Source organism: Pygocentrus nattereri, chromosome 26 (genome assembly GCF_015220715.1).
Source record: "Pygocentrus nattereri isolate fPygNat1 chromosome 26, fPygNat1.pri, whole genome shotgun sequence".
NCBI lineage: Eukaryota > Metazoa > Chordata > Actinopteri > Characiformes > Serrasalmidae > Pygocentrus > Pygocentrus nattereri.
Window position 1 is genome coordinate 26097363 of NC_051236.1, and position 27648 is coordinate 26125010.

The 27648-nt window shown below is 39.8% G+C and overlaps 4 protein-coding genes across 8 annotated transcripts in view; 1 reads left to right on the plus strand and 3 right to left on the minus strand.

Annotated features, from left to right (window-relative positions):
- Positions 1-3729, minus strand: part of usp13 (ubiquitin specific peptidase 13) — a 32283-nt gene extending 28554 nt beyond the window's left edge. For 4 of the 5 annotated variants that reach the window (XM_037534932.1, XM_037534931.1, XM_017698092.2 and 1 more), the window contains exons 1-2: positions 3475-3729; positions 1781-1906 (exon numbers count right to left, since the gene is read on the minus strand). In XM_037534932.1, coding sequence (XP_037390829.1) covers positions 1781-1906; positions 3475-3585 — 237 coding nt within the window. In that variant the 5' untranslated portion in view covers positions 3586-3729. Of the gene's footprint in view, positions 1-1780; positions 1907-2019; positions 3400-3474 lie in introns of those variants that run through there. The other variant, XM_017698093.2, reaches the window with a different exon arrangement.
- Positions 3730-10751: 7022 nt separating this feature from the next.
- Positions 10752-15263, minus strand: ndufb5 (NADH:ubiquinone oxidoreductase subunit B5). The gene is made up of 6 exons (XM_017698089.2): positions 15105-15263; positions 14187-14272; positions 13969-14035; positions 13694-13755; positions 13396-13502; positions 10752-10999 (listed from the first exon to the last, which is right to left on the minus strand). Exons 1-6 carry the CDS (start codon positions 15220-15222, stop codon positions 10879-10881), a joined length of 561 nt encoding a protein of 186 aa, XP_017553578.1. The 5' UTR covers positions 15223-15263; the 3' UTR covers positions 10752-10878.
- A 670-nt stretch (positions 15264-15933) lies between these two features.
- mrpl47 (mitochondrial ribosomal protein L47) lies at positions 15934-19658 on the plus strand. Its single transcript, XM_017698088.2, has 7 exons — positions 15934-16104; positions 16555-16682; positions 17507-17567; positions 18417-18513; positions 18675-18805; positions 18932-19027; positions 19137-19658. Exons 1-7 carry the CDS (start codon positions 15968-15970, stop codon positions 19243-19245), a joined length of 759 nt encoding a protein of 252 aa, XP_017553577.1. The 5' UTR covers positions 15934-15967; the 3' UTR covers positions 19246-19658.
- A 304-nt stretch (positions 19659-19962) lies between these two features.
- actl6a (actin-like 6A) lies at positions 19963-26612 on the minus strand. The gene is made up of 14 exons (XM_017698087.2): positions 26403-26612; positions 25753-25829; positions 25468-25642; positions 24897-24997; positions 24278-24375; positions 24032-24126; positions 22395-22501; positions 21885-21974; positions 21705-21766; positions 21436-21550; positions 21276-21356; positions 21009-21104; positions 20230-20316; positions 19963-20116 (listed from the first exon to the last, which is right to left on the minus strand). The coding sequence occupies exons 1-14, from the start codon at positions 26425-26427 to the stop codon at positions 20036-20038; spliced, it is 1290 nt and encodes a 429-aa protein (XP_017553576.1). The 5' UTR covers positions 26428-26612; the 3' UTR covers positions 19963-20035.
- Between the last annotated feature and the right edge of the window lie 1036 nt (positions 26613-27648).

Here is a 27648-nt window from a genome sequence, read left to right on the forward strand (position 1 = left end):
TGTCATAGCTTTAACAGAATTAAAATTCATAATCACTTAACAACAAGCATCATTCCCCCAGCAATACAAACTGAACTGGTGAACTGGAAAAGAACCATCAGATTAGAGTAACAGAAAAACCCAGTAGTACCCAAAGCTAATCTTTAACATGAGAATGTCATGTTATAACAGACAAAATAACTTTCTAAGAAGAGAACTAATGAGTTAATTAACAGAAACCAAAACTGTAAAGAATTATGAGTGGCTCCACCCCGAGTGTTATCATATTTATATTATTTAAACTATTTGGGCAACAGTGTGACAGCTCGTGATTAATTCAGAACGCAGAATCATAGCTGTCAGTAAAATATTCTTTAACTGAAAGTACCGAAGTGTAAATTTAAAATGTGAAATATAACTAAATCTATATCTGCCGACATTGTCTGTTATGAGAACGTTTGTGCAGTGAAATTGGTATTGGTGTCAGCCACAAAGTTGGGGCCTACTCTAAACCACATCACAAAAATATAAAGACTTTATTTGAGCATGAATTAGACACCAGTATCTACATCTGAACTTGAAATATTCACTGACAAGCTACAAATGAATGATAATACAGCCATATGCAGTTTGAAAGTTTGAAAACCTGTGGCAAATTAGTACAAATCTTTTACAGGGAACAAACTTAAATGTATCATTTTGCTGCAAATTTTAGTGCACAATTTCTATTTATTTGCAGAGTTGAACATTTACAAAAATAAAGATAAAATAAAAAAAAATGCACCATTAAGCTTCCATATCACTATTAACGTCTCGTGTAAAGAGATACTTACAAATGTTTCTAGATTTTCCACAATATTTGATGTTTCTGTGTTAAGATTGTTTTATTTTTATCCAAGATCTTCCTAAAAATCTTCATGTAAAGACTTTGTTCAACATTTCAGTTGGTTAAATAAACAGTAGTACTGGCAGCTGCATCAGCCAATCCTTGCCAATGTTGAAGAGCAATGAGTTTCATTAGGTTTGTTAGATGTTTGATACTACATAGACTACCTATATAAATACAGCACTATGTAGATATTTCCTAACCTTCACATATGTGTGCACATTTTATAGATTTACACTTTTCTGATTAATTCCACATATTACTTAGTCAAACTCGTGTGCATTGTGAGGAAAGGAATCTACTTTAATTAGTTCCTATTATCTAGTTTAATTATTTTGAGGATTCATTTCATTTTGATTCTTTAGGTTCAGCACATGAACTGCTTTACTGTTGTTTACATCTCTCACTTCTGGGGCTTGGTGTTCTATTTTAGACCAAAAAAAAAAAAAAGAAAACTAACTTCAGTTCTGATGCTGATAGATGCTGAATATAGTTCCACTGCGCTTCTATAAGAAGTTCAGTTTGTTTGTTGTTCCTGTTTTGTACCCACCCAACACCACTGATCCGAATTAGTACCAGCGATTAAGGAAAAAACTAAGTAAGAATGAATAAGAACGCCTTCATAAAATAGATCAAATTACTGATACTTACACAGTTTTGTGAGCGCAAGTTTTGGTCCCTTAGCAATTTCAGTTAGACAGGAAAACAGTGGAAACAGGGTACTGCCTGGTACTATTCCCAACCCATCTTCACCGTCTAATGTCTCTATTCATTCTGTTTGAAACGCCGCGTGCAGCGTACCATGATTGAGTTTTGTTACCGTGGCCTTAAAAGGTCGGCATATTGAGCTCCTCAAGGAACAGGCTGCTAAAGACCTAAACCAAAGAGAAAAGCGAGACCAGCCATCTGCCGTACCTCTTTAACGTGACGCTTTAGATGCATGTACACGCTCTGTCCAGTCTTACGGTAATGTCTCTCCACGTGTTCTCTTCCGAAGCCTAGGAATGTGTTCATACACACATACAGCCCACCTTCAGACTCCTAAAGAGAGAAAAAAAATTAAAATCACACAAAAACAATTACAAAACAATAGTGAAAAACATGCCGCCAACATTACTGATAACTAAAGAGAGAGAAGATCATAAAACACCAACCAGACATGCTCATTCAAAGCTTGGAGCCAGCAAATCTGTTCATGACAGGCTTACGTTCGGAAATCAGAAAAACAAGTCATTAAGAAATATCAAAAAGTTACATATCACTGCTGTTGGGGGAAAAAAGACTCTCCCTGTTTCTACATTATATGAACACAGACGCGGCCCTTTATATTATATGAAAGTATGAAGAACAGACTCGTAAAAGCTCCAAAATGACTTGTAATAAAATATTTTAACATTAACTTCCAGTAAAAGTAAATACTTTCTTTGTCTTTTCCTTTAAAAGTACTATTTAGTAATTTGGAGATACTTTTTTGGTAGTTTGGTTTGCTTTTTTTTTGGACAGTGATGATGAATCTTGCCTTGTTTTTTATAGATACATCTGTAGCTGTCTAACCGCTCCTGTGTTAAGCGAGCTGGTCAGAATTTCAAGATTTCTGGGACCAAACAAACAGAAAGTCTAATATTATGGGACACCTCAAGGACTGGGTATACACCAAACACCATCAGCGGGCCTCTGGTTTAAGAGCGAAGAAGAAGTGTGTACAAATATTAGAGATTTTGAAATAAAAAGCTTTGTTGGTTGCTGGTTATTCTAAAACCCATCTGCATTAAGAAATGGGGAGGCTCTGGTTTTATACACATTGCTCTAGGCCTACACTAAACCTTCAACACAAAGCTTGAGTGTAGCCTGGTTTTGCACAACAAGCCCCAAAACAGTGCAGGGATCCCAGCTCCACACTCTCGGAAAAACCTCTCAGAAGGCTTTGGTGACACTCGAGCTTTAACAGCCAGGGGTAAAAATAGTCTGACATGAGCTCCAAACAGCTGAGTCACCTTTAAAACGGTTGTAGCTGAGAGACGGACATACAGCACTGAAGCAACACGTCCCCAAAAAAGTTGGGGACGAAGCTACAATCGGCCTTCTGGCTGAGCACAGGCAGTGGGTTCAGAGCATCTCTGTAGCTGAAACTCTCAGACCTCAAGTCCTTCACAATCAGGTCACAGGCTGCCCGACAGTCCTATTCCCTATTTCGTCAGCTAGCTAACGCTAAAGCTTTCGTGACAGAGCTCAGCATCCCTGCCAGCCTCCACCACGACAAACGCTCGAACTGAGGCGATGAGTGAGAAACTCAGGACACGAAACATCTTCGGTTTGAGGAGCTGCTGTGAGCAGAAACAGTGAGGCAGGGTCCCCCGCGAGGCGGACGGGTTTCAGGGCTGGTCGCATCTGCTCCAGACAAAGGGGCAAGGTTTCTGAGGCGTTCGCCGTCAGGTTGGCTGAGGTGTTTCGGCACGTTGTGACACAGGCGGCTGAGAACGGCGGCCGCGGGACTCCCGAAATCTCACGATAATAGGCTGCGCAGCTTCTCACGTGTCGGGATGAGAAATGAAAAATAGCTGAACATGCCTCCACGGAACAAAACACGCAGAAACACGCACATTACTCACTGGAGAATCGTAGGAAAAAGCACACTCGCTCTTGTAAACCCTGTCTCCAGATCTCGGCACCCTTATAGTCGGCATGTACGGGACCAGTAGCTCGCCCAGGTCTGTAGCCATCTTTGCATTCCTGCTGCTCCACAGTGTCACTGAGTGTCAGTGAGAAGGAGAGACGAGGGTGTTATTTTTAAATCACACAGAGGAGACATTCCCCCCTCAGGATCAGGGGGATATGACGACGAAAACATTGGGGGGTGGGAGGGGGGAAATGCTCTTTTTGAGAAAGGAGCCAATATTGGTGTCAGGGTTTCCTCGAGCTCCGATTGGTGGAATCCTAAATTTATGTAAATACGTTTAGGGCGGACGCGCTTTTCTACTGGCCACTGTAACAACAGAGGGCGGTGCGTGAACGAGCCTATTGGACAAGATTCTAACGTACACCGTGGCCAAAAGTATGTGGACACTTATACATCGCACCCACATGAGTTTGTTGGAAATCTTATATGGAGTTTCCACCCCCTTTGCAGCTATAACAGCCTCCACTTTACGGGGAAGGCTTTCTATAATATTTTACAGTGTGTGTGTGTGTGTGTGTGATTCAATTCAATTCAATTCAATTCAACAGGGCAATTCAGATTGCCCTGTTGTACGCACCCCAAGTGCTTTGAGAGAATAGTCATGACTCATATCCAGGAGACCATTCCGAACACTATAGATCCCCTCCAGTTTGCATACAGTCGGAACAAGTCCACAGACTTTATACAGCCTTCACACACCTGGAGGGCAAGGACACATATGTCAGAATACTATTTATTGACTGCAGCTCAGCATCAGCCCATATAAACTCTCAGAAAAGCTCCTCACCCTCGGACTGACACCTGCCCTCTGCAACTGGGTGCTGAACTTTCTAACAGACAGACCCCTGCCAGTCAGAGTCGGCAGCCGCATATCCAGCACCAGAACAGTGCGCACAGGGGTCCCCTTGGTACATGCTCTTCACGTATGACAGGGGTCCCTTCTGTATACACACTTCACGTATGACTGCGTGGCCTCCCAGCACAACACCAGCATCATCAAGTTTGCTGATGATTCTACAGTCATTGAACTGATCATTGGTGGGGATGAGACAGCATACAGGAAGGAGGTGGCTGAGCTGGCTTTCCTTGAGTGCAGACAAGACCAAAGAGGAAGCGGGAGCTACACACACCCCTGTATGTTGGTGAGACTGAGGTGGAGAGGGTGAAAACCTTCAAATTCCTTGGCATCCACATCAGTGAGGATCTCACCTGGTCTCACAACACACACCTCATCATCAGGAAGTCCCAGCAGCAACTGCACTTTCTGAGAAGGCTGAGGAAATTTGGCATACCAGCCAAAATTCTCAGCACCTTGTACAGGAGTGCGGTCGAGAGTGTTCTTACCAGTTCCATCACAGTCTGGTATGGAAACTGCGCTGGCTCTCCAGCGTGTGATCAAAACTGCACAGTCCTTGCAGGAGCAGCCTTCCCCTCACTATAGCACTCTTATCACACCATGGTCATTAGGAGGGCCCACAACATCATCAGGTACAGTACACACCCCCAGCACAGACTTTCATGCAGATGCTACAGGAGTGTGAAGTCCAGGACTACAAGACTGACGAACAGTTTCTATTCACAGGCCATCAGACTTGTCAACACCTCACTCACTACCTGCCCCCCCCCCCCCCCCCCCCCCTCCCACTCTGAACTGGTTTAATTTTTGGCCGACCTTGCACTCAATAACTGCACCTTACATATACTGTACTGCTGCTGTCAGAACACTACTGTTTACATCTATTACTGCACAGAACGCTACTGTTTACATCTGTTACTGTACAGAACACTACTGTTTACATCTGTTACTGTACAGAACGCTACTGTTTACATCTGTTACTGTACAGAACGCTACTGTTTACATCTGTTACTGTACAGAACGCTGTTTACATCTGTTACTGCACAGAACGCTACTGTTTACATCTGTTCCTGTACAGAACACTACTGTTTACATCTGTTACTGTACAGAACGCTACTGTTTACATCTATTACTGTACAGAACGCTACTGTTTACATCTGTTACTGTACAGAACGCTACTGTTTACATCTGTTACTGCACAGAACGCTACTGTTTACATCTGTTACTGTACAGAACACTACTGTTTACATCTGTTCCTGTACAGAACACTACTGTTTACATCTGTTACTGCACAGAACGCTACTGTTTACATCTGTTACTGCACAGAACGCTGTTTACATCTATTACTGTACAGAACACTACTGTTTACATCTGTTACTGCACAGAACGCTACTGTTTACATCTGTTACTGCACAGAACGCTACTATTTACATCTGTTACTGTACAGAACGCTGTTTACATCTGTTACTGCACAGAACGCTACTGTTTACATCTATTACTGTACAGAACGCTACTGTTTACATCTATTACTGTACAGAACGCTACTGTTTACATCTGTTACTGTACAGAACGCTGTTTACATCTGTTACTGCACAGAACGCTACTGTTTACATCTGTTCCTGTACAGAACACTACTGTTTACATCTGTTACTGCACAGAACGCTACTGTTTACATCTGTTACTGCACAGAACGCTGTTTACATCTGTTACTGCACAGAACGCTACTGTTTACATCTATTACTGTACAGAACGCTACTGTTTACATCTGTTACTGCACAGAACGCTACTGTTTACATCTGTTACTGTACAGAACGCTGTTTACATCTGTTACTGCACAGAACGCTACTGTTTACATCTATTACTGTACAGAACGCTACTGTTTACATCTGTTACTGCACAGAACGCTACTGTTTACATCTGTTTCTGCACAGAACGCTACTGTTTACATCTGTTACTGCACAGAACTCAACTGTTTACATCTGTTTCTGCACAGAACGCTACTGTTTACATCTGTTACTGCACAGAACGCTACTGTTTACATCTGTTTCTGCACAGAACGCTACTGTTTACATCTATTACTGTACAGAACACTACTGTTTACATCTGTTACTGCACAGAACACTACTGTTTACGTCTGTTACTGCACAGAACGCTACTGTTTACATCTATTACTGTACAGAACGCTACTGTTTACATCTGTTACTGCACAGAACGCTACTGTTTACGTCTGTTACTGCACAGAACGCTACTATTTACATCTGTTACTGCACAGAACACTACTGTTTACATCTATTACTGTACAGAACACTACTGTTTACATCTGTTACTGCACAGAACTCTACTGTTTACATCTGTTACTGCACAGAACGCTACTGTTTACATCTGTTACTGTACAGAACACTACTGTTTACATCTGTTACTGCACAGAACGCTACTGTTTACATCTATTACTGCACAGAACGCTACTGTTTACATCTGTTACTGCACAGAACGCTACTGTTTACATCTGTTACTGCACAGAACACTACTGTTTACATCTATTACTGTACAGAACGCTACTGTTTACATCTGTTACTGCACAGAACTCTACTGTTTACATCTGTTACTGTACAGAACGCTACTGTTTACATCTGTTACTGCACAGAACACTACTGTTTACATCTATTACTGTACAGAACACTACTGTTTATATCTGTTACTGCACAGAACTCTACTGTTTACATCTGTTACTGCACAGAACACTACTGTTTACATCTATTACTGTACAGAACACTACTGTTTATATCTGTTACTGCACAGAACTCTACTGTTTACATCTGTTACTGCACAGAACACTACTGTTTACATCTGTTCCTGTACAGAACACTACTGCTTACATCTGTTACTGTACAGAACACTACTGTTTACATCTGTTCCTGTACAGAACACTACTGCTTACATCTGTTACTGTACAGAACACTACTGCTTACATCTGTTACTGCACAGAATGCTACTGTTTACATCTTACATGTTACTTGCAACATGCACTTTATGAACTGCAGCACTACATACTTGCACATACGCATAAGTAACTTTAATTTTCTTTCAACTTTACACATAACTGTACTTTTTACTATTATTTTTAGTGTTATTCTTATATTTACTATTTTTTTAATAAAATTATATTAAAATTACATTTGATGAATGGAGGAACAGCAAAGTAGGAATTTCATTGTACAGTGTAACTGCCTGTTTCCACTATGCATACAACAAAAATCTTGAATCTTGAAGTGTGAATCATCACTATATTGCGTATGTTTACGTACTTACATATGATGATCAACCTTTAAATAAGGCCTGTTAAAAAGTTTAAATACGCATATATATATATATATATATATATACATACATATACACACATATATATACACACACACACACATATATATACACACACACACACACACACATATATATATATATACACGTGTGTATACATACATATATATATATATATATATATATATATATATATATATATATATATATATATATATATATATGTGTATGTATATATATTCGTAATGTATGTTATATGAAATAGGCGTAGTAGTCTATTTTCTATATAAGATGCTAAATATGTTTAGATATGTACATGTTTGTTGTTGTCTAGCTTTTGCATGATTTGTGAAAGCAATGGCGCACTGTGTGCTTGGTTCATGTAATTCATATATTCATAATTAATTTTACACTGAATGGGTAGTGCGGATCTACTGTGATTCATGAGCATTTCTGTTATTATCATGTCCAAATCAACTTTCTGCCCTGGCCATTTTCACCCTTTTTGTTACACTGAATGACATTGTCTTTTTTCTCATCAAGTACAGGCAAAAAACATCCTCAGATCTACCCGTTCTAACTCAACACTCTCAACAGTTTAAGTGCAATTCCCTAAACAGTAAAAGCATGTCTTGTGACACTGTACCACCTGTGCAAAACAACCTAAAACACTCAACACATTGGCCTCATACATCACAACACACGCCGTCAATCACTTCAGCACTGCCACCAAATGGAGAGCCCGATTAGATGATTGTGTAAACACTGGCGCAGTAAATGCTAAATGTCTGCATCAGAACTAGATTAGCTACATAGTTGACAGTAACAAAAGACTGTTCCATGCACATAAATGTGAAGGAAAACATGTTGTTTTTAAAGCATTAATAAATGGCACGAGGACAAAATAGTCAGGCCAGTCATGGAACCAAAATGATATAAAGATCTATGTCACAATTTTACTGTAATTCCCCATGCACAGTGTACGTTCCAATGCTAATTGTGCACACAACGCCTTATATATTGCTTATATATCGTCAAGTGACCTAAACGTACACCCATAGGTTCGAATAAAGGCATCTAATGCAGCTGGAGATCTTACAGCATTGCAGAGAAGAGGGAGGGTGCATTGGGTGGTAGGAACTCCACTGATGTTTGACATGCAGAGATACAGTACAGTAATGTGTAGAACTATGATGTCTGTATTATCAATATCACAGGAGGCTGGTTTAGCTGAGGCTGTACCCTTCAACGTGCCTCATACGTAGGCCATAGCTGACTGTGTGGACCATGATAGAAGGCAGAATTGCATAAAAACACTCTGTTGTCTTTACCTCCCCCTGCCTCTTCTCCCTACCACACCACCACACCAGTCCGTCCTTTGGCACGACCATGTTTTGCTCCAAGCTGCTGCTTGTTGTACACAGTATTTTGCACGCAAGAATTTAAGTAATAATCAACTGTGTCAGTGTGACACAATGTGAAATGTTCACAGCCAATTAAAGAGATTACAATTTGTGCCTGACATTTCACAGTTGAATAAGGAATAAGAGACAAATGCGTTTAATATTGTGGCCACTGGCTCGCACTGCTAGGGCAGCGCGGATCCTGCGTTTGGAGAAAAACAAGTAGTTAGCTTAATGAGTGTCTATATTAATAATGTGTCTATGTGAAGTATGTGCTCTTCTGTGCTGGGTTGTGGGGTAATTAGTGTCAGTTCGTTAAAAGAGCACACACTTTTAAAGGACAATATTTCCCGCATCTTCTTCTTTGCTAGCATCACAATATTTAGCTAAATGTGCTTTAGCATGTGCATTTTGCGCAAACTCAATGAGAAATGAAGCAGTGTCCTGGCTAACTGCACTGATGGTATGGAGTTTTGCGGCACTACTCTGAAAACGGGACTAGTTTTGGGAAGTGCGTCTAAGAGATTGAGAGAAACTGCAATATGTATTATTTAAAGAAATATACAGTGGCTAGAAAATGTAATCACCTTTGATTATTTCATTATGTTGTGAAACCTTGATTTTCAGTGTTGTATTTCCATGAAATAGCAGAATAATGCGAAAGAGCTTAGCTGGTCACCGATCACCACTTCTATGCAGACGTAATACCACTGGTCAAATTACATGTTTTGTTGATTTGAAAGTAAGTTGCCACATCCTCTCCAGGGAACAAACTTAAATACAGTATTTTTCTGCACATCTTAATGTTCTTTGTTTAAAACGTCACAGGAATTATAAAATGAGGTATTGCTTTTGCACAGGCCACACTTTATTTTTTCTCCCCACTATTTTCAATTCAGCAAATAAACAATTGTGCATTAAAATATGCAGTTCTTTGTCATTTTTACATGGTAAATCAACAAAACATCATTTGAACGGGCACCCAAATGTTTTCATATGACTGTGTTAACTACATACTGTATATAGTTATACAGAAGAGAGTTGTTTAGATGTAATTTAAGTGAGTCAAAAAAACTGAATACATGTGCATTTATCCAGTTTATCTATAACTCAAGCTAAAATGTGAAGTCTCAATATAGTTATAAAGGCACTGTTTTAATCAAGTAAAGGATATTGCTATAGGTATTGCTTTTATCATTGAAAGTGACCTATATTACAGAAAAAGACAGCAGAGATGCGCATGTTGTGGTTTTAGCAGTGTTATTATTCGCATGGCCTAATACTAATAACGTAAAACACATAAATGAAATCAAAATCATTTCTTGCACCTTTACACAGAGGAAATAGTTCAATTAATCTCTCTCTCTCTATGAAATTCTCTCCTTTCCACTAAGGATGAACACAGACTATTGTAAAGCCAACTTTTTCTGTAATTTTACTGCAAAACTTGGGTGAATTATAAATAGTTGAAATGTTATTGTCATAATTCCAGGAATGGCAAGACCACCAACAATGGGTTGTTTGCCAAATGATTTACAGCTTGTCAGTCAGAGTCCAATACTGATACCCATGCTTTCCTGATTCTGCATTCAGACAATAACGAGTGAGACAGTTTCAATAACACCACCAAGATTATAGTAGTATTACACTTTATTACTGCTACTGGCAAGAAACACAAATATTTGCACAAATATCAATACGCATTATACATTGTATAATGACAATTTTTTGGACAGGTCCCGGCTGATAGGTACCAGGATTAATCATCTGGTGTTGCCTTGTGACCCTGGTCGATCAGACTCTTGTCAAGTGTCTCAACATGGAACCAAGGTCCATCTCCTTTTTCTCTCATGTGTTTCCGGACCTCAAGTTGTTTTTGTCTATTAAAGTAATGATATATGAAATGTTAATGTTATTATTTGACATTATCACACTTCAAGCACTTAATCCTGCATCTGATCATTAGAATTAGATTAGTATTACTCACAAAACCATTGTGTTTTTTAGTTTTCCTATACTTACAGTGCGGTTATAAAAAGTGACTTATGAAAACACAACACCAGCTGCCATTCAAATACACCTCTTCAAGAACACCTCCTTGTGTCCGCTGCTTATTTAATCTGCTCCACTGACCATATAGGAGCACTCTAATTCTACAGCTGCAGAATGCCGAACATCTGTTTCTCTGCATACTTAGTTAGCCCCCTTCTGCCCTGTTCTTCAACGGTCTGAACCCCCAGAGGACCATGTCAGAGCATGTACTATTTGGATGGTGGATCATTGTCAGCTCTCAAGCTGACATGCTGGTGGTGTGTTTGTATGTGATGTGCTGGTACAACTGGATCAGACACAAAAATATCTGGACAACAGTATCCTGTGACCACTGATAAGGACTAAAGGAATGCGTTTTAGGTACTGTAGTGTCTGATCCACTCACACCAGTGCAACACACACTAACATGCCACAACCACGTCAGTATCACTGCACTGCTGAGAGTGCGAATCCACACCACACAAGAGAGAAATCTACTAATCAAAAGCACAAATTTTTAACACACATTTGTTTGCTCTAACTTATACTGGCTGTCTTATAATGCCATACTATAACCATGTCAAAACTGATGCTAGGTAATCATATTGTGTTTGTTTTGTGTTTTTTTTAAAGACAGTCCATTGCTAAAAACAAAAGGGGATGCTGTGAAAAACGTGAGTAAATACAGAATGCAGAATTGTGTGCAAACACTATATTTAACTGAAAACAGTACAAAGATAGCGTATCAAATGCTGAAACTGAGAAATTTTGTTTTTCAAAAAATATTTTGAATTTGATGCCAGCAATACATTTAAAAAAAGTTGGGAAAGGGGCAACAAAAGACTAGTGAAGTTGTGTAATGCTGCAGAGCTAAAGTTGTATATTAATTAATAAATAAATAAAACAAACAAACAAACAGCTGGTGGAACATCTCACAACTACTCAGGTTAATTGGCAACAGGTCAGTAACATGACTGGCTATAAAAAGAGCATCCCAGAGTGTTTTTCAAAAGTAAAGACTGGGAGAGGTTCACAACTCGACTACGCAGGCAAATGCTGCAACAATTCAAAAACAATGTTTCTCAAGGTCAAACAACTTAGGAATTATCATCATCAAATGAGAAATAAAACAACTGTTGAGTAGCTGAAATCCTGTATCAACCAAAAACATGTCACTTTCAAAACTACAGCATTTGGTCTCCTCAGTTCCCAAATGCTTCAGAAGTGTTTAAAAGAAGAGAGGAGATGCAACAGTGTGGTAAACATCCCACTGTTCCAACTTTTTTGATACGTACTGCAGGCATCAAATTCAAAAAGAGCCTGTAGTTTTCAAAAAACACATTTTTTTTAGTTTTGACGTTTGAAGTTGTCCTTGCACTGTTTTCCATTCAGTACAGTGTTTATGATGTGCACACAATTCTGCATTGTTTTTATTTGCATTTTGCATCCCAACTTTTTTGTAAATAAGGTTGTGTTTTATATATGATCACTTGATGACACCGTCTTATCTTGCCATAATCACAAAACAGAAAGGTGTGAAAAGACTTCTGAGACTGTGCTTTTGTTTTGTTTTCTTTTATTATATTATTTTTTACATTATGCACAATGTATGCATTCAAGTTGAAAACAACTTGTTTTTAGAAGTGTTGTATGCATTCATTTTTTAAGTGAGAATAAGTTAATACATCCTCTACAGGAAACAAACTTAAATATGGCACTTCTCTGCAGATGTTTGTGCACTATTGCCATTTATCCATTTTATTTATTTATACATAAATTGTTCCATAACTTTTTCCACAGGGCATATTTTATGTTTCATTTTCCCCCCTCAGTTACTGTGCATTAGAACGTGCAGAAGTGTGTTCTCTGTAGATGTGTTCACTTATTTTCACTTAGAAAATCAACAAAAACTGTTGTCTGACCAGGTGCATCCAAACTCATGCATACGACTGTTGGTCAAACTTGACAGCGTAGTATTCAAGTAATGCATGAATACAGTTTCAGAACAATTTTAGATTTTTTCACCATGTAATTTAAAACCACTAGGTGGTGCACAATTCATTATCAACTATACACACAGCTTCCAGTACAAATAAAACTAAGACCAACTATTAACAGTAGCCTGCTCCAGAAAATCATGAAGCTCGTTTTGCTTTTATCATAAACATACACAATTAGGTGTTCGGCCATGTGCACAAATACAAAAGACTACAGCGTCAGGTAACCTCTGATCAGTACAGCTTACCTCATTTGAGACTTCTCAGCCTCAATTTGAACAAGGGCCATCATTTTCTCGTAGTCCTTCACTGGGCTGTCATAGATGTTACGGGCAATCCATCTAGTAATGGGATGCTGGGATAAAAATAAATTGAGATGTCCATAAACAGGGGCAAGTGCATTCAGTTATAATCCCTTTACCTTTAATGACTAAATATCTGGACCTGACAAATGAGACTCCCTTATTTTTTAGTTGTAGAAACAAAATGTGTGCGTTTGGATTTTGTTCACCATCATATGATATACAATATTTAAAAAAAGTTTACCTTGTAGTACTCCCAATATTCAGGCTCATAGCCCTCTGGGACTTCAGCCAACTCAGCCTCACCTAAAAGACCACATATTTTGTTTAATTCAGATATTATATAGTATACAATAACATTGTATTTTAATTATATACTCAAACAAAAAAAACTGAAAATGTAAAGCCAAAATGTGCACATGGCCAATATATTGCTGTGTTTGATCTCTGCAAAAGCTCTGACAAAAGATTCTGTGAAATAAAGCATGTGTAATTTGTCAGTGTGTGGAAAATACCTACCGATGAAAACATTCACAAATGTCACTAATGCAGCAACAGGGATCCCAGTGAGCAGTACGTAATATTTCTGGCGTAGGAAGAAGAGGGACATATAGAGAAACTGGGTAAACAAATGTTGCACAGTATTTACATGCTCTTTTCTGGCATGAACTAAAATCGAACAGGTCGTCCACACATTTTACATTTTGGACATCTAGAAAATTACTTTTTAGACGTACCAGCAAATGGAGAAACCTTCTGTCATAGAAGTCAGTCGGCTTTATGATGAACATTCTCTTTCCATGGCTTCCATAGCGAACAGCAACTGCAAGAAGAGTACGTTCAGATAAAACACAACCTCACCTGCTTTCTGCATAGATAACAGGTGAGAGCAAGACACAACGACAGGCAAAGGGTGAAAAATAATCCTTCAGAATAAAAGCACAGGAATGAGGCACAAAACGATTAAAAGTCACTAATAAAGGGGACCACAAAACTGAATTAGAACAACCATATGGGGTTGATGAGGTCTGCATTCTGAACTGCTGTTAAAGTGAAGGAATGAAAAGAAGGGAAGGTCAGACTCAAAACACTTTGACTGAACAGCACGGAGTTTAGGTTTCATGGCCAGTGTGCTGAATCTGACAGGACCCTTACACTTAGCCGGCGATAGCCAGCAATGCAGTTAGGTCAGCCAACTAACTACAGATTGTACTGTTATTAAAATTTTAATATTGAATTAACAAATTGTTAAAAGCAGATGTGTGGATGCGCTTTGGTTTGCTGGTCAAGTGAAAAGTGAAAGGTCAGGCGTTGATGGGTTAGGCGAGTTCAGCTAACAGCATAGCGGCACCAAAACACTGACCAGTACTTAATGTGTCGAGCTCAACATGTCGCCAACTTTATATTTAACTAAAAAGTACATAACTCGTACAGTTACAGACAATGTCTTAGTTAATAAAACACTTAACTAAGCTAGGTTAGTTAAATTACGAGCTACAAGCCAAACGGTTACTAACCTACCCGGGCTGATTAGCTAGGCTAGCCAGCTAGCTAGCTTAGCACGAACGTTACATTGCGAGGACAAGGTCACTGCAGACATTAAGCCCTCTACAGGGAAAATGTGAACACGTCTCAGGGAAAACATGCGCGTTTACCTTGCTCTGAGCGCACCACTGCCCTGGAAAGGAGATGTGCAGCTTGGTTTGCCCGATTTAAGGGATTTAATCGGGCTGTGAAAGCGGCAGCCGCCCGCAAAGCGCTCATAGCCACCATGGCTGTTGGTGACGCGTTCGGCCAGGGCGGCGCTGATTGGCTCTGCGAGCGGAGCTCCAGACACCGCGGATATTTATCACATTAAACAGTCAACGATGTTTTATTTATTATATCCAGCACGACTGGAAATACTACTGTTCATTACTCAACTGCCATCAAGGGATAATTGCGTTTGTAATCGGCAAACAACACGGTACTGTGCATACTGTAGCACGTGTGTTGCCATGTTGTGCTGAAATCATCCCAGTAGTGCGTTGAATGTCAAGCTGATGCGCACAGTATACAGTCATGTGCCAAAGTTTGAGAGCTCTTGTTCAAATTACAGGAATGTTGATTTTCTACCTATAAAAACAAATCAACTCACCCCCTGCATGGATAATATATAAACATGTTTTTTTTTTCTGCAAACCTTAGTGCACAATTTCTATTTGTTTGCTTAGTGTAACTTACTGGGGGAAAATAAAATATATAATGTGCCACAACGTTTATGTCTAAGATCCTGAAAAAAAAACTGGCTCGTATATTTTTGAATGTCTGAAATTGGTTTCAGATTGGTTGGGAAATACCACTAACACAAGACAAAATATGATAAATGTAAGTCACGCCTCAGGGTTTTCTGTGTAACAGCGCTGGGAATTTACAGCACCTGTAAAAAGCTCTGGCTTTGTCTAGGACTGAAACCACTGCTACGGATTCAGCTTAAAATATTTGGCAACCCTGCTCAACGTTGACATTGCTGTTCAACATGGCCGCGGCCGCTGCCGCTGCATGCCGTCTTTCTGCAATTTGCAGACAATTTCAGCGCGTTATTAAAATATCTTCACCCGTAAGCGCTCAGCTTTCCTCACAGGCCTTGGCCAGCTATCCATCCTGCCTGCAGAGGTAATGATACCTGTAGTTACGAGAGTGAAGTACCGCGAGGAGGAACGGGCCGTTACCAGTGACCATAGAGACCGAGGAGAGAGTTTGTTTAACAGAGCGAACTACATCTTAACAGGGCGAACTACAGCTTAACAGAGCGAACTACAGCTTAACAGAGCGAACTACAGCTTAACAGGGCGAACTACAGTTTAACAGAGCGAACTACAGGTTAACAGCGAACTACAGTTTAACAGAGCGAACTACAGCTTAACAGATCGAACTACAGGTTAACAGCGAACTACAGGTTAACAGAGCGAACTTCAGCTTAACAGGGCGAACTACAGCTTAACAGGGCGAACTACAGTTTAACAGAGCGAACTACAGCTTAACAGGCCGAACTACAGTTTAACAGCGCGAACTACAGATTAACTGAGTGAACTGTTATTAATCCTGTTTTTTCCACATTTCCAGGCAAAATGACCTTTTTCGGTTCAGCCGTCCCTCACAGTGTCGACTTCTCCATACATCCTCCAGCAGATGGGGCCTTGAGGAGTTCTTTGACTTGCCTGAGAACTGGGGAGAGACCACTGTTAAATCAGGTAATTCTATATGTTTTAAATGTTTTCTTGATCAAATCTAAAGTCACATTAGCACCAAAAAACATCTTGAGTAATGAGTCTAGAACACCACTGAGATATATAATGATTCGTGTATCCTCTCTGGTGCAACTTCTGTCTCCATCCAGCATCCATCAACACAGGAACTGAAAGGGAACATGACTAATTTTCTACATTTCTGTATAGCTCCATCGTAGAGATGTCTCAGGTGTGAAGCAGCATATTTGCAGCCATTTCATGTCATTTCTGTGAGGAAGCTTTAAGAGGCATTAAACTTTTCAGACATCTGGTTTCAGTCACCACCAATGTGAAAGCGCTGTTCTTTGCTTTTGTTGGTTAAAAAAAATAAAAAACAAAAGTAAGAGATGTATGCAGCAGCAAAACAGCTTAGATGCTGAAAAAACAGGACCGAAAAATTAGTTGCAGACAGTGTGAAGAACAAAAAAATGTAACTGAGGAAAAAGCTGATTTCATTCCTTGCATGCATACTTCAGTAGAAGTGTTATCATTCCCTCAGAAATGTACAAATCAGTCCATTTGTATGAAGCAGATGTAACCGAGTCGTTAACTTGTCGTTACCCACTTCTGGGTCTGAGATCAGTAGGTAGCTTAAGGTCTGAAAAGTTTGAAGTTTAAAACTAGACTCAAGTTTTTGAGCAGAGACTCTTAGTTGTACAGGTTTTCCCAATCAGAGCGTCTTGAATGCATCGTAAGCTCCGTGTAGAAGATATAAGAGCCATTAATGGCTTGATGAACCAGAATCCTCAGTTGAATAGTTGGCTAACTCTGTTCTCTGACTTTCACAGGTGCTCCATGGACTGCGAAACAGCTCAGGGCGAAAAGTAATGAAGATTTGCACAAGCTATGGTAATGGCATTTTATTGTTTAGTTTGCATAGGATTTCTCATCTTGTCCTGTTGTCTAACTAAAATATTGCGTTCCGTACCACAGAAATTCTGCACCATGGAAGAATGAACCGTTGTGCAGTGAACATAAACAAAACGTGACCAACGTGTGATGCAAATGAATATCAGTTCTTAGTAGTCTGCAACCAAAGTCTTTACAAAAAGTACAAAACACAAATTTTAACATCTTCCTGGAATTTATTCCAGAGTGAGGCTTCATCTATTGAGTCAAGGAAAAATGATCCAAGTGTCCATTATGCCTTCATGCCATTGGCAGGCAGTCATTTCGCATGGAACAACACCTCTGATACAGTTATTCAGTGTTGAGAGACAGTGGAATACTAGCAAGGCATGATGCAGTCACGTTGACACTAGAATGAAGGTTTGACACCTAAGTTGATGAGCTTATTTCAGAATGATCTTGGCAGCAAGTAAAATGTGATGTGTAATAATGGCATTTAACTTTTATGATTAAACAGCCGATGTATTTACATTTTTTCTATGCAACCCAGTGATGATGTCTGTGTGGTTTCCAACCACTCCATCCCTCAAACTGGCTTTGTTATTGTGCCTGATATATGGCTGATATGTAAATGCACTGATTTTTGTCCATTTTTATCCAGCTTTATCGTGCTCACGTATATGCATTCTTACATTTAATCATGTTTGAGAAGAGGCCTGTCATTTCCACCACACTGTCTAGCACAGATGCATGTGTTGATAAAGACCTAAAACAACCGCAATGGCTCAATGTTACAGACAATTTGTTGGGCTTTGTCTATAATGCATACACTCATTCATTTTTCACTAGGTATGTTCTTCTAAAGGAAAAGAACATGTTGTTTACAATAGAACAAGAAGCTAAACGACAGCGTGTTCAGATGCCCAGTCCAGAACGCATCAAGAAGGTAAATTTATGCTTTAAAAAGTTTCTTTTTATGCTGTTCAGAAGTTTTAAGAGTGCAGCTGCAGTCATATAAAACCTCTCAGCTTAATGATCCATGATTGCACAAAGGACTGCACATGTTGCCATTGATTCACAGTGTAACTGGCAGCATTGTGTCAATAGGTTGAAAGATCTATGCGGAGGCTTGACACTGTTGTTAAAGAGAGGGAAGATGCTCTCCGCTTACTACAGACAGGACAGGAGAAAGGGAGACCGGGAGAATGGAGGAGAAATGTTTTTGGCAAAACATTCTGGTAAGCAGAATTGTTTTCCTGGTGAAAACTGATCTGTCTCTTGACATAGAAGAGAGATATAAACTCAAAACATAAGAGGACTGAGTTTAATGTGGCATTTTATACTCACAAAAATGCCTTTTTCAGGTACCGCTTTAGAGAACATCCTATTCCTTGGTACATGAACAGGAGATACAAGAGAAAACGTTTCTATACACCTCCATTTGTTGCTCCTTACACAAGGTAGTTTGCAATTTTGATACCATTCTTTGGCTTGAACTAAGGGTGTGTGTGTATGTATGTATAGATTTTTTTTATATATACTTAATTGAATAACATGTGTTAATTTCAGACTGAGTCTTGAGAAACACCTGCGGAATAAAGCACGGAGAGAAGCAAGGGAGAAAAGAAAGCAACAGAGGCTGTCGGAGATGTTTCCCAAAAACACTGCCAAAGCCTGAGGTGATCAAGGCAAAAGCCAGTGTCTTCTGCAGCTCAGCTGACATCCTTGCATATCTTAAACCATTTCATATTAGGGCTCATTGCCCTTTAGAGTGCAGCGTTACTCTTGTCATATAACTGCAAACGTAAAGATAGGTGTGCAGTTCATCAATGAAGATAAAGGTTTAACTGGGCAAAGCATTGAATTACTAAATGTTCAGGTTGTGTGTCTGTACTGCTTTTATAAAGTTATTGATGGCTAAAATAAAAACTTAAGCTTGTGTTTTAGTATTGTACATGCATGTTCCCTAATTTGGAGCGACTGTTTGTTTATTGTTGTAGTGACCCCTCAATAACACAAACTTGTAACAAAAAACTTTATTTTCAAAACAGCCGATCAATAATTAAAAGAATAACAAAATTTGCCACGGAACTCTGTCATAATAGCATGTATTGCTTAAGTGTTTTCTGGAACTGACGTAGACTCAAAGCATCACAACTGCATATGTACCAAAAGATACAGCATTATTATCTAAAAGACAAATGGTTAGAAATATTTCTGAAGTGCCAAATGTGACATGAAAATACTGAGAGTAGAAAAGTGTGACCGAGGCAATTATTACAGAGTTATAAAATAGGAAAAAAGTATAATAAAGCAGGATTACTTTTTGGAGAAGGAAAATCCAAGTGTCCTTTTCAGTTCCTGAGTCCACTAACAAGGCTTTTACTATCGGAGGTGGTTTTTAAATTTTTTTTATTTTTGTCATTTTCAAAAATGTTGAAAGGCAGTCAGCCACTTGAATGGGGTGGTCAAGGGCACTTCCGATCAACACACTGTTTCCCACCTTCGTCATACTCCTGCTTTGAAATCCACATTTGTTGGAATGTCCCCTAAAGAAGGTACAAAGAATGCATTGCAAAGTCACAAGCAGCTTGCAGCTGGTATATTTCGGCAATAAAATAACTGCAGGTCATAAGACAAAAATGTACAGAGCAATACATACCAGTGATGCCAGGATAGAACCTCCAATCCAGGCACTGAACCTCCGCTCTACAGTTGTGTTGCTGGCTATTAACTTCAGCCGCATGCTCTGGAAAGTATGAAGAATTTCATTTTGTTGGTGCTTCATACATTAGGATAAGTCTATAACTGCAGTCCACACTGTCAACACTGAAAATGGCTTCTAATGGAAGAAATGAAGCCTGAGATATTACTACCCCAGGGTGAAAGAGGCAGCAGAACAAGTCATTGCAATTCCTACATGGTTAACACAGCACAGATGTAATCAGAGAACACACTTCTGCACTTTATTATTATTAATTACCACTTGTTTGCTGAATTGAACATACTAAAAAACTAAATAAAATTGGTCCTTAGCTAAATGTTTTAGATTTTCTCAAATAAACTCCGTGAATCATTTCTCAGAGTTTGGCGGATGCCAGGAGAACACTACCTACAGTAAAGTTTGACTGAGCAGGGATAATGTCCTGGTGTTGTTTTTTAGTGTTTAGGCTAGGCCCCTTAATTCCAGTAAAGGGTAATTAATGCTACAGCATGCAAAGTAATTTCCAACTTTGTGGCAGCAGTTTGGGGTGTGATGGTCAGGTGTCTACATACTTTTGGCCATACAGAGTATTAAACCCAGGAGATGAATAGAAATTGTGCCCTAAAATCTGCAGCAGAAAAGTCATTTTCACTTAGAAAATCTAAATGTTTAATATTTTTCATATGTCTGTACTCATGAACGGCAGCCATTCAACAATTCAAAGCAACAGCACTAACCGGTGGAGTCTTCTGAGAGAGTTCTCTGTTTAATCTGTCTGTAAATCCTTGAATGAGTGTGTTTCCTCCGGTAACGATCACACTGCCATACAGACCCTGAAAGAACAGCAGAATCAGGGTCAATATCAGTGACTAATCTTACAGCAGTGACATTTTTACCAAATCAAAGCATTTGTATCTGACTTTTACAACAAGAAACCTACACCATAAATGTGGTTTTAAGGCATTTGTGATTGTACAAGTTCAAAATATGAAGAAAGCACTAACTGGTCGGATGTCGATGTCACACATGCCAACACTAGTAGTCACGACATGGCCGACTCCCAGCATGGTGTTTCCTGACAGGCCCTGTGAAATGAAGAGAGAATGTACCTTAACTTTAAAGGAAAAATCCCAGAAATTGTAGAAAGACTTGAGCAGTACTTACCTTTGCATTTGAAGGGTCAAAAAGCCCCTCAGGAATCTTCAGTCTTTCAGCTCCAAAGTCGCAGTTGAATCCATTGGGGAGCTCATAATGAACAGTGGGCATCTGAGCTGCTACTCTGTAATAGGGATTTTAAAAAAATAGTCATTTGATAGATTTCTCTTCCTCCAGAAGTCACATTTTCTTGTGTGCAGTCTCCTTAAAATGTGTGGGTGTCATCTTGGTTGGTGTAAAGTTTGTGCATTTGTGTAGACTGAGGAGAAAACACATACTGTTCATCATAAGGTGAGTCTGACACCTGCAAGACGGAGGCCTGGAAATCTTGAATAACAGTCTGCAGAAGAGAACATAATTGATTACAGTCATCAGAGTTCGAAGCAGCTATAGTCATAAAGCAGAACATCTGTCATTTTCACTTTGAGTGTTCAGGTAAACATGATTACAGTGCTTACATTACACATGTAGTTATGCCATGAGCGAGTAACTTGAGGTAGTTTCTCCTTTTTCTTCCAGCTGGCTGGGGCACCTTCACGTACTGAATCCTTAAATGATAAAAAGACCAACATTAGCAGCTGCAACATATACAAGAGAACCATTTTGAATGATGAATAACAAAAAAATAGAATAAAAAAAAATAAATAAAAAAAAAAAAACTCAGTTTAACTGACATATGGATGCAGTTCAGAGTTTGTGTATCTTAAGATTGAGAAGGTGGAGCAGTATCATCTACTTTCAGATGTGCATTAAGTGATGCGTTTCATCACTTCTAGTTCGATCTATATCTGTCTCAGCATAAAAAGACAAATGATCCACCTCTACATAGAGATGCATGTAATTGGGTTCTATAACATGATTAGACAAAGTGGTAAAGCAAACAAATATGGCCAAACCTCTATCAATTCTCTATCATCACAATGTTAAATATATACTGATAAAATGTAATTGTTATAAAGAGGTCTCACCTTTGATGCTATCATATATGGAGGAACGATTTCAACGCTTAATTCCTGAAACAGCTCTCTACACTGCATACTCATGAAATCACCTGCAAGAGGGGACTTAACAATGCCTGCAAAAGCACAAAACATAAGTACTCAGTATCTGTACAACTAGCTGCTTTTCTCTCATTCAATGATAAAATAAACGGGTAACACCACAACATTTGGAACAGTACGTAACTGAAAAGGACATTCCTTAAGAAAAGGTGTTTAAAATGGATATTTAATTATTGAAAGGTTCACCTTAAACTTAGAATAATCACTAAATCATACACACACACACACACACACACACACAAATATAAAAGAATAACAATAAAGCAATTAAAATTAATGTCATTTTAAAGAGTTGCGAAGAAACTGATCACATGAACATGCAAATTCTTGTAGCTTACACAGAGGGTGGAGCCTCCAGTCTGATGGCCACAGTTGCCCAACAAAACATTAAAAAATAACCATTCTGTGGTTTAATTCTGGCTTTGTGTTTACTGGGAAAAATGTGCCATGCTGAAGTTACTTCACAGTGAGCCTGATGACCATGTACGCCCTGGTTGACATTGCTCGGTGCCCTTGACCACATTATTTCACATTTGACCAATGATAATACAGAGGCTGTGGCCTGTGATTGGATATGGAACTAATTAGACAAATGAGATTTGTGGAAATTCATCAACTGTAACCACCATGAAAGCTGATGTGGTGGTGTGGTAACCACTTCTTTTGCAAAGCATCACCTGACTGTTTTTTGATACTTGCTGGTCTATTTTAATCCAATGGGAACATTTCTAAATGGGTTTTCTTATTCTACTTCCAAATCTTTAATGGTGGCCTGAGTGGCCAGTCCCCTGTTTTAACCCCCTCACGGAAGATTCTGTTACAGTTCAAAGTGCTACTTTTATCAACCTTCCTATTTATTTAATGTTCTTTTCACACAGAATAATATTAAGGATGCATTTTGTTTACACCTTTCATTAACATTCTTTTGTGTCTACATTATATCTAAAGTACCTAGACATCAAATCTGGAGGAACCAGATGCTATTCACACAAATGCATCCCCACTGAGACGAGATCAGATTTTACTTTATACTGCATATAAAAGCACGTCAACACATGCTTTGTTTCTGTTTTACTTTTGTCCCAATATGAGCCGACCAGCTCATCTTGGACGCTTTCATCTGCTGAGAGCGCGACTTCACACTTGTGCATCTTCCTTTTCATTTTTTATCATCTCATCTGCTAGTCAGCACTCAGCAGAAGCATTTCCACTCATGTAGTTGTACACAGAGAACGCATTCTGTTTACATTTGTGTTAAATGTGGTAAAGATTAGCCTCCAACCTCCTCTGAATGTGGTTTGAGTGATCTGATTGTAATCTGCTCACAGTCTGTCCAGGGGTGACAGCACCTGGCTTTTCACGCAGTCATGTGAAATCCAAACGTTATCCGATTATCGCAAACATGCTGATGCGAGGTGTAAACGGGGCCTAAAGCTTACAAGTCGTTCACAAGAGATTCTCAATAAGTAAGCAAACATTTTCAAGTTTAAAAAGAAGAAGAAGAAAAAAAAAACTCACACAAAAGACACAAAAACTAAATTTACCTTGCTGCAGGACATAACCATCATGCACTGGTATGGCAGTCGTATGTGTGGCACCACTATCTAACACTAAACCAGTGGATCGACCGTTGGCAAATCTGGAATAATCACAGTTAAGGGTGCTACTACAACTCAGTTTTAGTCATATTAATAATAAAAAAAAAAAATTCACACATCAGCTGCATAATATACTGAAGCCTGAAAGACAAGATCTCCTCAAAAAACGAACATACTGCTGTGTAAGGATACGCAGACAAAACAGCTGTTTTACACAAGAAGAAAGCAGGAATGTTATAATGCTCAAACATGAGCTCTGTCAGCTTCTCCCTCTTGGCCCGAGTGTTCCACTGCGAGAAAGACACAGCCAGTAAAAACAGAGCATGTTGGATGATTGCATGTATACTTTATAATCTGATCAGCCAAAACATTAAAACTTCCTCCTTGTTTCTACACTCGTCGATTTTATCAGGTCCACTTACAACACGGGTTCACTTTGTAGTTGTACAATTACAGACTGTAGCTCATTTGTTGCTCTGCATACATTGTTAGCCCCCTTTTATCCTGTTCTACACTGGTCAGGACCCCCACAGAGCAGGTAACTCCTGGGTGGTGGATCATTCTTAGCACATAGTGGTGGTGTGTGCTCTGTGGTGTTCCTAACCAGTGAAGAACAAAGTCAGCAGCAGAGAAACAGATGGAACAGTACTGGAACTGGAAAACTACAAAATGCATCCGTTTTGGGAGCGGAGCTGGTAAACGGGCAAAGAGTGTAGAAACAAGGAGGTAGTTTTAATGTGACGGCTGATTGGTTTATGCTCAACAAGTTGCAGAATGTGTAGTTAGAAATGTGGCCTTGGGTGCTACATACCGAGGCTTCTGACATTAGTACAGGATGCAAGCTTGGCTCCGATTTGAAATGCATTTTGTAGGTGTGGTCCAAGATGGCTTGAAAGCTATCCCAGTCCTCAACTGAGAGAAAGAGTGGGAGAGATTTTAGTAGAGAGATTTTAGGATTTTAATCAACTAACCACACAATAATGTTCTACATTTTTGTTTAAGTAGGGATTCTACCATGTTTTAAAAACCTTTTACGATGTAAACAAACTCATTCAAACTTATCAAATCAGAAATATTCACAGCATTGATGAAGACATCTGAAATATTCAGTCTCCACAGGCTACCTCACACACAGCCACCACATGAAACTGTTACAAATATGTTGTCTACACTGCAAATACATCCGTTTTATAGCGAGACATCAGGACCCCTGGTTCCTATGACCACCACCACTGTAAGGCAAATCTGAATCTTTAAGTTTCTACACAACGTACCATTTTACATCAAACCACTCTGAACGACTGTCTACATCTAAACTGACACAGAACTTCTGAAAAATTGCTGGAGAAAAACCTAGATCTGAATCTAAAAAGCCCACGTACTCATGCCATTTTTGAGAGGTGACATGACCTCCATGTTTTCCCGTGGCACCCTGAGCTGGTTGGTGTCGATGTAGTATGTCGTCCCACTTTGCTTGCCCTTCTCCCCATCGGTTTCCATTGGAGTGGTGCCATCTTCCCTGTCCAGGGTCACTCCGATCACAGTGGGGAAATCAGCCTGCAAATCAGAGCATTTTAAAAAGTGAAAAATATTACATATTTGGTTCCTTTCAGCAACGTGTGAACAAAAACATTTGCCTCAGCTTTAGAGAATGAACTCTTGCTTACCTTCGGGCAATCTTCTCCAGCATAGCCGGCTCTCACAGAGTAGGAGCCAATATCAAACACAAGGGCTCCTACTTCATCTGCCAAAAGAAAAGCAAAAAGAAAGACATACCTCTTACAAACGCGGGTCAACGTGGACTACAAAATGTGAGAACATGAAACATGAACGTTGTATGCTGAATGGCATCTGGTTTGGTTCCTCTGTTGATCCAGAGGAAGAGAAATGGGACACAGCCCGTTCACACGATGGCAGCGAAGGGTCACGAAAACCCCTACACGAAACATCCAACAACTACGAGAAAAACAACATCATTCCAGCTGTCCTGAACCCTGGAAACACGAACGTTAATGGAATATCCAGTGAGTTAAATGTCCTAAAGGGTCCAGCGAAACTGCCAAATCTGTGGCGCAACACTAAACCGGTTAGAAGAGACGAGACGCCGCCAGCTGACGGTAACAGGAGCCGGCACTCCGGACAGATACGGAGTGATATCTGGCCGCTTTAACCATATAGGCATTAATAAGGTCTAATAAAAGGAGTGATCGGCAGTAAGGTTGCTTGTTTCACCCCTCAGTCAGTTCACTCCGCTAATGTTTAGCACGTTAGCCAAACGTGGCGCCCCCATTCATTCCGGACCGCCGAGCCAACTCACCCCCTCCGTACACTCCGCCGCTCATGATCGCCGCCGGCAGACCAGCTTATACTCACTAAGAAACAGACGGCGGATTTTACAAAAACAGCACCGCTGCTAAAACACAGGCCGCGCTTTCTTATTTAAAACAGAAAACTCATCACAACAAAGGAAACGAATCAGCCGTCTGTCTCTGCGCTGAACAAAGTCACCGGGCTGGCGCCGAGCACTCGACAGCGCCCCCTGCTGCAGTGGAGAAGTGGGGCTTCTTACGTAAATGACTATCCAGCACTGGACACCACAGTCAGACTGGGAACAGCAGGACAAACAGACAGCTAGGAAAAGAAATCGAAAGGGTATTAAGAATAATGAAACAATTAATAATATGTCATTAAAACGAGACCCAGCCTTGACGCAAGTCACAGAGCTCTATTTTCCAGCTGTGGTCACCCACAGCCACGTCGGACATAAGCAGAGTTTTTCTCGGATAGCTCGTCCTCTACTTCGCTCATGTCTCTCTCTCTCTGTCTGTCTGTCTGTCTGTCTCTCTCTCTCTCTCTCTCTCTGTCTGTCTGTCTGTCTGTCTCTCTCTCTCTCTCTGTCTGTCTGTCTCTCTCTCTCTGTCTGTCTGTCTGTCTCTCTCTCTCTCTCTGTCTGTCTGTCTCTCTCTCTCTCTCTCTCTCTCTCTCTCTCTGTCTGTCTGTCTCTCTCTCTCTCTCTCTCTCTCTCTCTCTCTCTCTCTCTCTCTCTCTCTGTCTGTCTGTCTCTCTCTCTCTCTCTGTCTGTCTGTCTGTCTCTCTCTCTCTCTCTCTCTTCTCTCTTTGTCTGTCTCTCAATTCAATTCAATTCAGTAAGCTTTATTGGCATGACCATAGTCAGATACAGTATTGCCAAAGCATCATCAAAAACGACACAGATTAACTTTCTGAACATTAAACAATTAAAATAATAATTATAATAACAATTACATTTAGAATTAGTTAGTGATACTATAACACAATCATACAAAGATATAATATATACATTAAATGTTTACAAATAAAAGATATTTACAATCAGGGCAACTGGGGTGTGTGTGTGTGTGTGTGTGTGTGTGTGTGTGTGTTGTGTTTGGGTGGGTCTCTCATGTTGTGGCAGGCTGTAACGTACCGTGCTGCCAGGGTGCTGCTGTCTCTCTGTTCTCCTAGCAGGAGGGGCAGTGTGAGGTCAGCAGAGAGACGCTTAAACTGGGGGTGAATTTTCTCAAACTGTTTAAAGTAAATTTCCC